Source organism: Neolamprologus multifasciatus, chromosome 11 (assembly GCF_963576455.1).
Source record: "Neolamprologus multifasciatus chromosome 11, fNeoMul1.2, whole genome shotgun sequence".
NCBI lineage: Eukaryota > Metazoa > Chordata > Actinopteri > Cichliformes > Cichlidae > Neolamprologus > Neolamprologus multifasciatus.
In genome coordinates, this window is record NC_140449.1 from 14323780 (window position 1) to 14338226 (window position 14447).

The 14447-nt window shown below is 40.3% G+C and overlaps 1 protein-coding gene across 10 annotated transcripts in view; it reads right to left on the reverse strand.

Annotated features, from left to right (window-relative positions):
* Positions 1 to 14447, reverse strand: part of plecb (plectin b) — a 120775-nt gene that overhangs the window by 68343 nt on the left and 37985 nt on the right. For 2 of the 10 annotated variants that reach the window (XM_085178817.1, XM_085178815.1), the window contains exon 1: positions 7457 to 7587. The exons of the other annotated variants lie outside the window; for them this stretch is intronic. In XM_085178817.1, coding sequence (XP_085034943.1) covers positions 7457 to 7481 — 25 coding nt within the window. In that variant the 5' untranslated portion in view covers positions 7482 to 7587. Of the gene's footprint in view, positions 1 to 7456; positions 7588 to 14447 lie in introns of those variants that run through there. 10 annotated transcript variants of the gene reach the window in all.

Consider the following 14447-nt stretch of genomic DNA (forward strand, 5'->3'; position numbering starts at 1 on the left):
CTGTAACTCATTCATGATATGAAAAACAACCAAACAACAGAAGGTGTATCTGAGAAAATCTGTAAGACATTCCAAACAATGCGTAACATTTTTATCAAACAGAGAGACAGAGAGAGAAAAAAAAAGATGAATATCTGCTTCATGAGTCAGCGACTGCTAACCACATATAGGAGTGGCCATGCAGGCTTTGGTTGCTGCAGCAACACAGCCCACAGGTTAGGCAAACACCATGCGCTGTCCACGGCTGAGGTCCCAGGGAACATGGACTTGCTGCTGCTGCCACGGGCAACCAACTATCAAACAGCAAAACCTGTCACAGGACCTCGACTCTGGCCTTCCTGACTCTGTCACAGTGTGCAGATTTGCATTGTAACCTGAAGAGCTTCGGCTTTATTTTTAGTCAGGCATCCTGACTCACAGAATAAAACAGACAAACACAATACAGGTGACTCCTCATGCACACCCATATATATGAGCCCTCACACAACCACACACACACACAAGCCACACCACCACCATCTGGGCAGAATGAATCAGTCGCATTCTTTCGTCCCTGGGCAGAGAGAGAGACACTAAAATGACTGCATGAGTCTTTCTTTCACAAAAGAAAGACGTGCAGTAAATTTAGTGTGTGTGCAAAGAAGAGGCCCATTCTGCCACAGCTTTAGAGTCCAGTTACAGACACAGTGGTGACTCATTACCACTATTATCTCCGTGACTTTCATAAACTGGATTTCAGTGTGCCAAAGTACCCACAAGAGGGCTCTTTAATGTAGGAAAGAATCGCAGCAGAGGTGGCGCTAAGGGTCAGTGTGGCGTTTTAGATTCAGGCTGTTGTTCTTCCTGACTTATATTACTATTGAGAGTCTGAACTCTTTTTTTCAGGTTATCGGAGGGAACAGGAAGCAACATATAATACTTTTCTTCCTGAAATCCTGTCATTCCAAGACAGAGTACTGCCTCAGCAGCATAACATGAAGTCAATCAATGAAAATGAAATGAAAGAAAACATAGCAGGTGATGGACATTTTAGTGCTCGTTCAAGTGTTTTTCTTGTTTTTCTTTTCCCAAGAATTGCATAATCTTAGGAATGCTCTGGTTGTCTGGTATTATGGCAGTAGAGTATAATTACCCAGAGTAATAAACTATCCAACATGTCCTCGCATGCAACAATGCAAGGACAAGAAGTAACTCAAATCCAGACACTATAATACCACAATAAAAACTTGCAAGGAATGAAAGCCAACTCTGTGCCTACAACAAGGCAACGGTATTAAAAAAGAAATTATATCGTGTGCAGGTTTGGCGCCTCACTTTATGGGTGTGGTAATACATGCGAATTAATGACTTTATATTGTTCTCTTATGCCCATGGTTCTTGTTTTGTTTCACACCGTTCCCAATAAGAATGGCTAGGCACAAAACCACAGGAGAAATAATACACCACACCCAGCACTGCACAGCTGCAGGATTAATAAAATATCCGCCGGTCACTGTCTGACACACAAGTTCAAAGTACAATAGACTGGAAACTACAGATGCACTGCTAGTGAAAATCTAGGGTCATATTTGATTGATTGCCAGTGCGGATACCCCCACAATTCACATGTCTTCACTCCTGCAGGAGATGGCTTTTTCTTTTTTTTGCTTGCTTGTTTTCCATCTGCAAGCTTGGAGTGGTTGGAGTGGTTCTGCATCCTGCTTTCCATTGTGACATCTAAAACTAAACCTCCTGCCTTTAAAGACAGAACAGGAGTCCAAACAATAGGCAAGCTTCCCGTCCCCAAATGATAATAAAACCCAGATGAGTAGGCGCTGTTCTAGCTGTGCACTCGTTAACCAGCATTGGTGCATTTCTGCGTGAAAGAACTGTGATTTAGAAACGATTACAAAGAAGCAATTACAGGTAACAATTACAAAAGAAACAAAGTATCCTGATAGTTTGTCCTTGAGGGTGTATGTCCCACATTGAAACCAAACAGCAGAGTGACTACAGCCAACAGCCTATCAGGTTACTTACAGGCTTTGCAACAGAACCGCACAATGAGCTTTTAAAGGGTTTGCTGTGGTTTAATCAATCAATCAATGCACTTTTAGAAACATGTGGGACCACTTGTGCAAGTTGAACACAAATAGCAATGCGCTGCACTTAAAGTGTGATCTTGTAGTGAAGGTGAAGCCTTTTGTAAACGTTGCTTTGCTGAACTAAACGTGCTGCAGGGTAATTAGACGTACTAGACTATCAAATGAACCAAACTGGAGCAAGAGAGAAATGCAAACCAGTTGGATCACCTTTAACAATCATGCAACCGGCTTTGTCAGGATCTTAGGACCTTTATGCGAGGTGTGGCAACAGTAATAACTCCCCCTCGGGTAAAGAAATGTGAACCGCCGTGCACTGGAGGCCACTGAAAAGCTACAGGAGGGCCATATCTCTACTAATACAATGAGATCCCTTACCAAACATCACCAGAAAGAAGTGTGGAAGCACAAGTTTGCTATTGTCTTGTCACTCGCCGAGCACACACACACGTTTTTGGCATTTTTGCTTTGTGAGTAACGTCGGGAGTAACTGAACAAGCATTGTTTGCCCCCACCCATGCCTCCAATCGCACATCCACACATTCACTTCATCAAGATCAGAAGGTTGAGATTTTATCAAGCACTCTGCGGCACAGCAGTTCCAAAATTTCCTTAAAGATCGTGGGAAACACCGAAGCAGGTGGTGGGCTTTCAATACACCTCACATACAGCTCATCCTTTCCATGGAACACTTTGATCTGCTACTAAAAAGAATGAAGCAATGTGATGAGGTGGCCTTCTCGTGAACAGGTCACACCCAGGTGTTACAACCCTTGCATGCATTTCGCATACCTTGTGCTAAACATTGCAAATATACTTAAGAGGAAATGACCCCACCCTTGTGATTCATAGAGTGATGATTCAAGATAAAATATTATCTGTCATAAAATAAGAGTAAAAGTTTATTACACCACTAAACTAGTAATATAAGCACATGTTAAGTGTGTATCCAGCTGCGCTCCAACTCTGTACTAAGTCAACAAAACATGAAGCTTTTATTCATGTGTCAGCAGAAAATAGTTCTTACAATATCAAGCTGCACGCATTTCCTGTGTTTTATTCCACTCTAATACTACAACTGGATTGATGCAATCAGAGTACTTATTGGTTCATAGCTCCAGGTGTTCTGGACCGTCATCAGTCAGCATGACAGAAGACAGAAGAGAAGATGGGACTCACCTGAAAAACAAAGAGAAACAAACAGCAGTGTTAATTGTGTAAGGCACACGCTATAGGATAGAAAAGTCGAGTTTATTTGAACTCACTAATAAACGCACAAGGCAAACTTTAAACAGGACAGTTAAAAAGACGATGGAGAAGAACTGGTTTGTCATGTGGACTGCATTAGCAGCGCATGCCAAAAGTAAATGTGTGCTCTGACACTTGCAAAGACTTCAAACTAACCGGTCCCACATGCGGGAACATTCTGTTTCAAGAGTCGGCCTGACAAAGAGCTGAATTATGTCCTCGTGCTTCAACTGTTATGCAAGCGAGTTCCTTCTTTCTTTTTTGCACAAAAGAAAGAGAACATCTTGAGCCCATCCATTACAATTCAGAGAAGTCATAAAAAAGCATTCACTGGGAATGAGCGGCTAATTCAAGTTTACTGGGCAATAGCACCATCTACTGGAGAGAGAGAGAGGACAAAGGCACATGTTATTAGGACTCATCCAAACTGGTTTTAGGGTTCCTATAAAGATTGTAATCTGCACATCCAAAGCACTTGTACACCATTCAACTTATGAAACACGATACAGACTGCATTACAGTCAAACCATGTCCACATGTTTTTGCAATAATAAGAGTAATAATACCACACAAATTATTATTATTTTTCTACCTTTTATACTGAACTTTTATTTTTTAGTATTTTCTAAACTAACTTTTCTGCCTTTGTATTCATCAAAGTTATAAAGTGAAGTTTAAAATTTCACAGTAAATACAGGCCAACGCTCTTGGCTTGAAAGTATTCCAGCCTTTAGGGACAGGACAGATCAAAGGCTCTAGCTACACAGTTGTCCTTTATTCTGATGTCACGCCACTCTGCCCCCACCCAATCTTTACCACCCACATCGCCCTGCTACTGAGTAGGACATTCTCTTCAGCAGCACCACTACAGTTTCCAGTCTATAACAGTAACGCACAAGTACCGACTACCAACTTGCCACCCTGCTAGTGTTTCTCATGGGGAACCACAAGGTCGTTAAATCGTCACCCTTTGACACAGATGAGAACTAACCTGCTCTAAAATTGGACCTGTCTAACTTATGGTATGGCTTCTAGCAGCTGACCGTAACAGTTTATGGCGAATATTTGCAGTAAATGCTTGACATGATGTGAAAAATGACTGTGTTAATGGCGAGGGCAGTAAAGTTTTAATGGCAAATTTTAAGATTTTATGGATTCACGTTTTGTACTTGGTTTATGGCTTTATCTTCAGGAGCTACATTCCAAGAAACAAGACGTTACTGAGACATGCAATCAAGAGGAGATGAAAATTAAAAAGGGTTGTGTCATTTGATATACTTTTTTGTGAAAATAGACATTTTCCAGTTAATAAAAAACTTGATCAAAAATATTATTTTATCAGAGTTATCGTCTCTTTTAATTGCTTAATACATAAATTAGAAAACAGTAAACTGCACCCATCGAAGATTCTAACAGAAATATTACTAAGTTGATCATTTATCTGTTAAAAACACAAAGGTTTGCTGTAACACCGATGGTGTGACCGAACCACTATTTTGTTGATGTGCATGATACAAGTTTTTGGATTATTTTTTATAGCAGGAAATCCATTTACAGGAAGTCACAAACCAAAAGTGAAGGAAACTAAATTCAAAGACAACAGAACAACAGGATATGAGAGGACACATCCTGCAAGAGCAGGCAGACTTTCCTCTGGAGCAACCTCTGGTCACATTTCCTGCACAGACAGTCTGCTGACAAGAAACTGCACAGAAATATTTCAGGAAAAATATTGTAGGTCTCTTTGGTGCCTCCTTGGTGAGGCGTTTCAGGAATGTCCTGCTTGGAAGAAGCCTGGGGTACAGACCCAGGACACCCTAGTGAAATTATGTCTCTCAGATGGCTTGGGAAGGCCTCGCTTTCCACTCAGAAGAGCTGGAGGACGATACCACCACAGTAAATTGTAATTTAAACACTCAAGATGTGGCTGAAGTCCAGACTTGTGGCTTTAATTCACTGTGTTTACCAAAATATTGCATTAGCTGCTGCCTGGTGAACCCTGCACCCTTTTATTGTACAAACAAATTGACAGATTAAAGCAGATAATTTATTATCATCCCAGACCTTACTTTCTGTTCTCATTCTCTTCAGCAGCACCACTACAGTTTCCAGTCTATAACATTAACGCACAAGTACCGACACAAGCCTCCCCTGCCCCATGCTCCATCTGTAAGCTCCAGGGAGATATTTACTCATCACTCCCCATTTTCTACATGTGACGTATTTGAAGTGAGTGATGAGTTTGGTGCCTAGACTCCAAGTTCTAACTATATTTTATTGCTGTAATACATTATTTTAAGCATAAGCTGTCTGACTGCACTGCTATTATGTGCTAATAAAAACTGAACACCCCTGCAGGTCAGCTCGACGAGTGCAGGACCAACGCAGCAGGGCGGAGCTTTCTACATCACCGCCCTAGGCTCGGTTTTACCCTTATCCAGATACTACTGTATCATAAAGGCCAAAATAACTCTTTTCAAAGAGACAGAGAGTCTAAAATCATGTGTTTGTTACTAAGCAAGCTTCATCTGCTAACAAATACAGTGAGAAACTGGTTTCAAGAAAAAGATTGCATGTGTTGCATACTGCAGCTGGACAGTTTGTCACAAGATCTTCCTCATTACTTCAGGTTAAAGAAAGCCTAAAGATCTGATCAATGACAGAAGCGTCGATAACATCATCCAAATTTAGGGAAATTCCACAAGAAGCTTTCACTGACTAAATAAATCTAACTATGTAACTAAAACAACCCACAAAGACACTGACTGAAACTTTAAGCCTATTTAATAATACTCCATTGCACACCAGCTGATAGTGGCTACTACCAACCCCTGCCCAAAAACAACACACTAACACACATTTCCATCAGTGAAAACAACCTAAGAAACCTGCCTTGGGCTTTTACTGTTCTCCACCAGACAGGCAAACTTTCTCCTACCAAACACTCAGAAGCACCAACATAGTGCACCACTTCTTCACACTCTGTGGGAGGTCTTTGAATCATGCTGCGGCCTGATGGAGGCTCAGTGGGAACGTTTTTAGCCCGTAATCCCTGAGACTATGACAGTAAAAAGGCCTTTGAGTGCAAGAAAAATCCCTCCTTTGTGGGTTCTCGACTGAGAGTCAGCAGCACGGCAGCATCACACTCAGCACACTGCACACACGGAGGGTAAAATACTGCTCGGGCTGCTGAAACAGGGACGTAAAGTAGCATATTAGGGAGCTGCTAGCAAGGACAAGGCAGTAAATCTCCGCAGGAGCACACGGCCACAGTCAGCATCCATTTATTACACTCTAAAAGCTTAATACATCTTCAGCACTCTGTTACAAGATCAGAGGTTAGCAAGTGTTAGTGCATCACTTACTGTACAACAGGTAAAGTCCAGTGACATGAGTAACTCACTAAATTCAGCTCTAGCATTTCAGCAGGTAACTGCACTGGCTACAATGCACCCATGTAAGAAACAGCATGCTATAAACCACTGAAAATGAATTGAGGATAGCATTGGTTCTGGCAGGCCAAGGAGCCAAGCTCCGTTAGCAATCGTGTCAGATCAGTTGATCTCAACACCTCATTCAACCAGGTGTGCTCAGCTGATCCCAACCTGTTCATCCTATTGGCACACCTCATATGGGCTATGCTATTACAACTCAGCTTGCACAGAGTTTCTGCAGCCTTTTCAGACCACTTTGCAACCCACCACCACCCCAACTGCTCCAATTCAGGCTTTCAAAGGCATTTCTGACTGAATCAGTGGCATACTTGTTGCCTTGTCTGTTCTATGAGTAATTCTTGTCGCACCTTAGCTTTTTGCACATGAAAGTCCCACAACACAGCCAATACTGGCAAATATGAACAACTGGAGATGGAAGATTGATTAACAGTCTTGATTACTATATATATATATATATATTTGTTTTTGCACTCTTTGATCCATACATTCTCACATGTTTGCAGAGAAACACCTGTTACACGTTTTCTACTGTTGTAGTTTTGCCCATGTGCAGACCCACCCACTGAAATCCTCTGTTGCCGGCCCTGCACCTGTATCACGTTACCTCTTAGCTTTGTTGCCTGTCTCCTTTCTCTCCTTTCAGCTGCATGTTTGTTCACTGCGTTTGCGTACCTTTGCTCGAGTAGAAGGACTCCATGATTCAGACGTGTTCAAGAAGAACTTTGGAACCTCAGGGCTTGCTAACGGCGGGTTTTCCCTACAGCTATCTTCTTCTCTCCTGTCCGCTTTCCAGATTTTTGACTTTCTCTTGCAGCCTATGTTCTCTGTCAAACACGTCACGCTGCGTAGATCAACAGAAGTCCCCCCCCGCCAGTCTCCTCCTCCTCCTCACAGGTCAGAGCCGCCCTCCATAATAATACCTCTCTGTGTGTGTGTATGTGTGTGTGTGTGTGTGTGTGTGTGCATACCCATACGTGAGTGTGTATGGAGCTGAAGTGTTTGACAAAGAGCAAAAATTTCAGGGCAGCAACAAAGGCAAACAAGGGCGTAAAGATGAAAGAAAACAATAGAACACAAGTTAAATTCAATTAAATCAGGCAGCACTGCTCCATGTTCCCGCTGGACTGACAAAATAAATGTTTAACTCAATAATTAATCTCACATTAGAGTATGCATGAGGGTTAAATATAATCATTTCATGCAGCTTTGAGTGGGATGAAAAGCCCGCATTGGGATAGGGTGTGAAAAGACTATTAATCTGCTGATTTGGAGACACAAAAATTCTGGACAAAAACAGCAGCAGGTTTTTTTAATCGAAAAGACACTGAACACAGAACAGGGAAATCAAAGAGAAATGACTGTATTGCATGTGCACCGTGTAAAACACTGTGAAGATAAAGGTGGCGAGTGTTTGATGTCCACGAGGCGAAAGGGAGTCAAATTTATATATAGCATATGTATGCAAGTGGGCCATTTAACTGGGTCTTCTAAAATGTAACAACGCAAGTGATGGCGTTAGCCAACATGCATGATGAATTCGATCCTGCAGTGCAGTGTCATTGCTAGCCATAGCTGCATTTAAAGCTTGCGTGTGAAGCAGGTGTTGGAAGCCATAGGGTTAATCATTAACACTTTTTTCCTGAATTACAGCACACACTCACACACATTAACCCAAGGTATTCAGAAGGCGTGGGAGGAGAAAAGGAGAAAAAAAACAAGGAACTTTGGCTGCAAGTTGTTGGATTTTTTTTTAAATTACTGTTATTTTCAGTATGAAGATAATGAACAGTACTTTTATGATATTAGAAGAGCGATTAATACAAATGGTTAAATGTAGAGTGGTGCTATAAATACTAGAGGTGGGGGAAGAAATCGATACTGTGTAGTATCGTGATATTTTGTTTGCTAATAATGTATCGATACAGGGACAGCAGAAATCAATATTTTGTTACAAAAAAAGTTTTTGTGGACTCTGACTTCAGAGCATGTTGATCAGCTCCTTTTTCTGACCAAGAATCCTGACATTCCTTCACTGTCCAAATATGTTTAACTGTTTTTTTTGGGCAGCAATAAACATGACAGTTTACTTATTTTAATTTAAGACATGTTTTATTTTAATTAAGTTTAAAACTTTTTTTATTTAATGTAAAATTATATTTTGTTTTGTTTAATTTAACATTCTTCAGTTGTTGAATGGGCTGCATAGTTTTCACAAATTGCATAGTTCAGAATAGCTATAATTGTACCAGATGGTTGCATTCAGTTAAGTTGGACTAGACTGTAATACAAACCGTTCAAGTTTGTCAACAATAAAACTGACTGAAATGAGAGAAAGACTGAGTGTGAGACTTTGATATTAGATAAAATGAATATTGATAAAGTTTACCTTTATGTACAGAATCTGAATATCGCAAAATATTTTTAAAAATTGCAATAATATCGTATCGTGCGTTAAGTATTGTGATAATATCATATCGTGGGATCTATGGTGATTCCCATCTCTAATAAATACACTAAGAAAAGAGGTGAATCATCATGGAAAGCCCTTAACAGCCTAGGTATATTGCAGCATAGCTAAAGGCAGGATTCAGGGTCGTGTAATCCATCCCTAAATATAACCTTTGTCAAAAAGGAAATATTTAAGCCTAATTCAGATAAGAAAGTAAATAGAGCAGAGAGCGCTGGTTCTGTCCCCTGGCTTCTGTTTGTTTACCATGAGGGAGACACTAAGTCATTTCACAGCTGTTGCTCTCATTAAGTATACTATAAGGTCTTTCCCCATAGCGCTAGAAAGCCATAACTAAAAATAGCTTAACAACAGAGAAGGGAAACTACCCATGATGCATTTCCTTACAGGGAAGCAGGGTTAACTATACGACAGGAATGTCTTGAATTGTGTGCAAATTGCTGTAAAACATTGTGGACATGAGTGTGAAATGATTCCACAGAGCGCCTGCTTCAAACAGTGCAGATGTCCCAGATGACAGAAGCGACAATAGGAGCGTGGAGGCTTTGCAAACAGCATAAAGCATAAATCATAACAAATACTGCTTGTGTTTCTGAATTCAGGGCTGGGTCAACAGCTGGAAGATGCCGCGCAGAAAACAGTTCAGGAATTTGATAACTCCCATATGGTATTTTAAAAAAGGAAAAATGGGAGAAAAGGATGGAACGGTTATAAGTAAACACATAAAAACAATTGTCCTGTCATATCTTCTAAAACAGACCACACGGTTCGGACCACACAGAAACCATCTCCTGCACAGTTGGGTTTCACATCAAATTACCCTCCTGTGTGAAGCAGACTGAAAGAGTGTAAACAAATTTAGGCCTTGGCTGCTGAATTCGCCCATCACAATGGGGAGAAGGGGGTGATAATAAATCAGTCTGTCTTTGTATCTGCATTGTTTTGGCTTGTTCTTAATGTTGGGGCGTGCGGAGATGTCGAAAGAGATCAACAGCGGTCGATGGAGCAAACTTTATTTGAGTGGAATTTACTGACCAGCTTCATTGTGACACTTATGTGTAGCCACCACATTTGAGGCAAGCAGCCACTCCTGATTTACAGCATGGCAAAAGCATGGTGTCACAGATAAAGAGAAAAATCCCGTGTTAGTATTATATATTGTGAACAGACTGTGTTTGAAGTTTGTGATTGGAGCAAAACTAAAGGATAATTAAAGTTAACTGTAGTTTAGCAGTTCTGTTTCACTGGATGGGACAGTGAGGATTTAGCTATTCATTATTTTCTGTCTGTCTTAAGTCACCAATAAGCTGACATTTTTGTTATTTCTCTGTCAAAAGGCAAAATAATTTAATACCAGGGAGCTAAAAAGTTTCGTTTATCAGCTACCATGACTGATAATCTTGCAGGAGGTTTGTTATCATTTTAGGAGAATTCACGAGGACATCGTGCAGCCAGTTAGCATGCGGTCCCAAAAGATAAGTCATTTGCTTGTGGTCAGAACTGTGGCCTATGATACTGTGAGTCATTTCTTGATCAGACATCTTTTGTTGACATAGAAATTAAAGCAAACAAAACACAGATTGGCAAGTAACTAGATGAGTCACTTCCTTTCTGCACTATACATACAGTTTAAGAAGCTGTTGTTCAGCTGTCATTCTCTGTGCCATCGTCAGTTGAAGGAAAATGAAACACAGGTGACTGAATGGATGTGGATGGGAGAAAACACTCGAGCTGTGTAAAGACTTGTCCTTACTTCAAGTTCAAGGGCCTTGTTGCTGATCATTAAGTCCATGAGAATCATTTGTTTGCCAAATTTCTGGAAATCCTACACTACACTTCTTTTCAGAGATGTCTCATTCCATTCCTCTGACACGAAGCACTTATCAGACAGTTTGCTGCCTTTTTTGGCAGCTAGCTGTCTCTGATCAAAGACCAAATGCCTGTGGCCAAAGAAACATCATTCCTGACTTAAGAATTACAGCTAAGATGGGTTACAATGATTTCATCTAAGCTACTGTAATACTGAACAAGCAAATATATCGATTTCAACACAGCAGAACAATAGCAAGAAAAAAAGAATTGTTTAAACATTATATCAACAGTACGCTTTAAAGTGGCTACGATTTCCTGAAACTTTAAGAAAACCGTTTGTAATTTTCATTTCCTGTCTTTGTGCTCCGTCTTCAGTTCTATGATCATGGTCCCAGAAAATGAGACTTGGATCCAATACAACAGCAATTGTGATGACAACTGTTAATAAAACAAGACAAGAACACCAAACATCAGATTTTAAAACAGTATCTAGAACCTGTGTTGTTCAAACATTAGCTACACTGATAGAGACAAACAAAACTCAGATAATAAAAAACTTGCTATAGACTTACAGGGAAAAAAAGGGTGTCATTTAACAGATTTTTAAAAACCCACTATGCCACAGCTTTGTGATAGTGGTCGATTGATGTAATACAAAGACGACACTGATCTGCCAACACGCATGTGCCAAAATGTTACGCCTCTGGATAATATCCTGTTGGTCTTTCTTGTTCTGCCAAAAAGTGCAAACTGCACAAGCAGGAAAACTACAGGGGCTCTGAAGGTGTGCTATGTCATCAGGTATGGAGATAATAACAACAGATCTTTTAAAGCAAGGTTCCAGCTGCCAGGTGGAACAGCTACTATCAGATGTTCCTCCTCTTCCCTTTTCATCAGACCACCGCAGATAGGTATCAACTACTGCTGAACGTTAGTATCATATACTGACCTATCTGTTTTCTTAACTGCTTGCCTGTATCAGGGCTGTGCAGGCAACTGGAGGCTATCACATAGTAAAAGGCACATCATGAACACGCCACACACAGAGATAATCATCCTCACCCTCTTACACATCTACAGTCAACACATATCAATAGAGAATAAAGTCTAACCCATGTATCAGTGCTGCCAATATCGATATCTACTTTTATAGTGACCTTTTAATAACAGACTTATAACTGAACTCTTTATGTTTTCTGCATCTCAAAGAAAAAATATATATATCAAGTCAACAAATAGTTGGACTATACTAGAGTGAACCACACAGGGAGAACACGTTCTTCTAGAGCAAAGAAGAGATAAGATAAGATAAAACAGTGATTTTACCTCAGAGAAACCAGGACTGGCTGGTCTACTTTGTGTGACTTTTACATTCTAACGTGTTCTTTTCAATCTAAACTACCCCATTCATACACCAATAACAGGAAGAAAAATATTAAGACATGATATTTCAGTAATCTAAGACATTTCCCCTTTTAAATTCGAATAGGTGTTCCCATTTCTCTGGTAACCATGAGAACCATCTTAACCATGAGAACCATCTCACTAGTAACACCCAGTCATCTCCAGTTCCAGCTGCCAGATAATAAAAGCATCTCTTAGAGTGAATCTCATGAGGCTAGAACCAGAATATGTGATGAGGGATGAATAGATGGAAAGTATCACTACAGTGTTATCAAAAGTAAGGGCATGATCCACATGAGAAAAACACAGACAAGCACACAGCTGCAGAGCCTCGAGTATGCATCCGACATGCACGCACTACAACGCAACACTCCAGGGTAAACATACTGAGAGGATGTACTACCTCTCACTCTGCTGTTAAATGGGAATATATTCATCATTACCCCACGCTGTGGCGCCGCACTCATGACAGGCCTGAAACTATCCTGAATGCAAACAGTGTTCTCAGCAATCAGCAAAGTGGTGACAGAGTGACCAGCCAGTTTATACCTGTCACTCTGTCGTTCCCATGTTGTGAGCTACATTTCCCGTAAAATGTTGCACATCTTTGTGTAATGTTTTTTGTAAAGGAGACAAATCCAGAGGAACAAAGAAGGTTAACTCTCAGAGGCCTGAGGTAAACAAGTGAAGGAAGCCTGGAGAACCTCCCAATGCTCACATTTGGGAGGTTCTGACCATCATTACTTACACTATAATGTGGAAACCCACTTGCGCTGCTTCTCTGTTTATTTTACCTCATGACAAAGAACGCTGAATGTCATCTTTTGCCACTGTTTTTTTTCTCATCAAAACAGAGAAACTGCAGAGTGGAACAGAAGGGAAATCAGTGTACGTAAGCATACGCTACATTTCAGAAATGCGGATGCAATCTGTCCAGAAGGGTCGGGGGCAAAAGAAAAGGAAATTAAAGAAATAAACGCAAGGTTATGAGTGAGAAGTAATTCCCAAAATACCTACAAGCAGGTCATGGAATTTCCTCTAACCGATTCATGTGTGTACAGTGTGGAGCATGGCCCATCCAGACACTATAAAGACCATACTGCTTTTAGAACAAGGGGAAGAAAGGGATCTGTTCAATTCCTCTATAAGCTTACCCCTAATATTTTCAGTCAGTCTCTACAGACAAGAACAAAGTAAAATAAACATTTCATCTCTGAACGACTGTGCGCAGACTCTTCTGGTGTTTTAGCCGGCTGGTAGACAAAGCTTGAAATAAAAAACGTTTCAATCTCTTTTTTCTTGAAATACGTTGGAAATGCAAGCAGATTTGCAATACTAAGAACATTTCCTGCATTACAAAAGGTATTTCCTTCAGACAATAGAGGACAGGGGGTAGCAGGATGCAGGGACCTTGTGCTGATTCTCACTTTTTCTCAGATGACTGGAGTGTAAACTTAGCAGTGAGACCAATGTTGCATAAGTATACTTGAATGAAACAGTTATTGTATTTTGTTGTCACAGATTGAGCATAGCAGACATTTAAGAAATTGTTGCTCAACTTGAGATTATTGTGTAACATTTGTATTCAACTAAATGTCATAAAAGCTTTCTGTATTCATAAATATGTGATGTGTGACCGGATTGGCTGGTGAAACAATCAGTGTGAACTCCATCATTAAGATATGATATTATGTATTAAGTATTATGATGGGTTAAAATAGACTGAGGTCACCATCAGACATGCCATGAATACCAATTTAACAGTTGTTAATTTGCACTTTGGCATCGCTAACCATATGTGTCATTGCACTTTAAAAGGGAACATCGAGATTTAATCAAACATTTTTAGTTCTCTTAATTGAAACAGCACATTTCAGATAACGACTAATTTACCTTATCTGATTACATTACTGATATGCAATCACCTTGTTTGTCTTCTTTTATTTGCTGCTATTTGTTGCTATTTTGGTAAACAGAAGG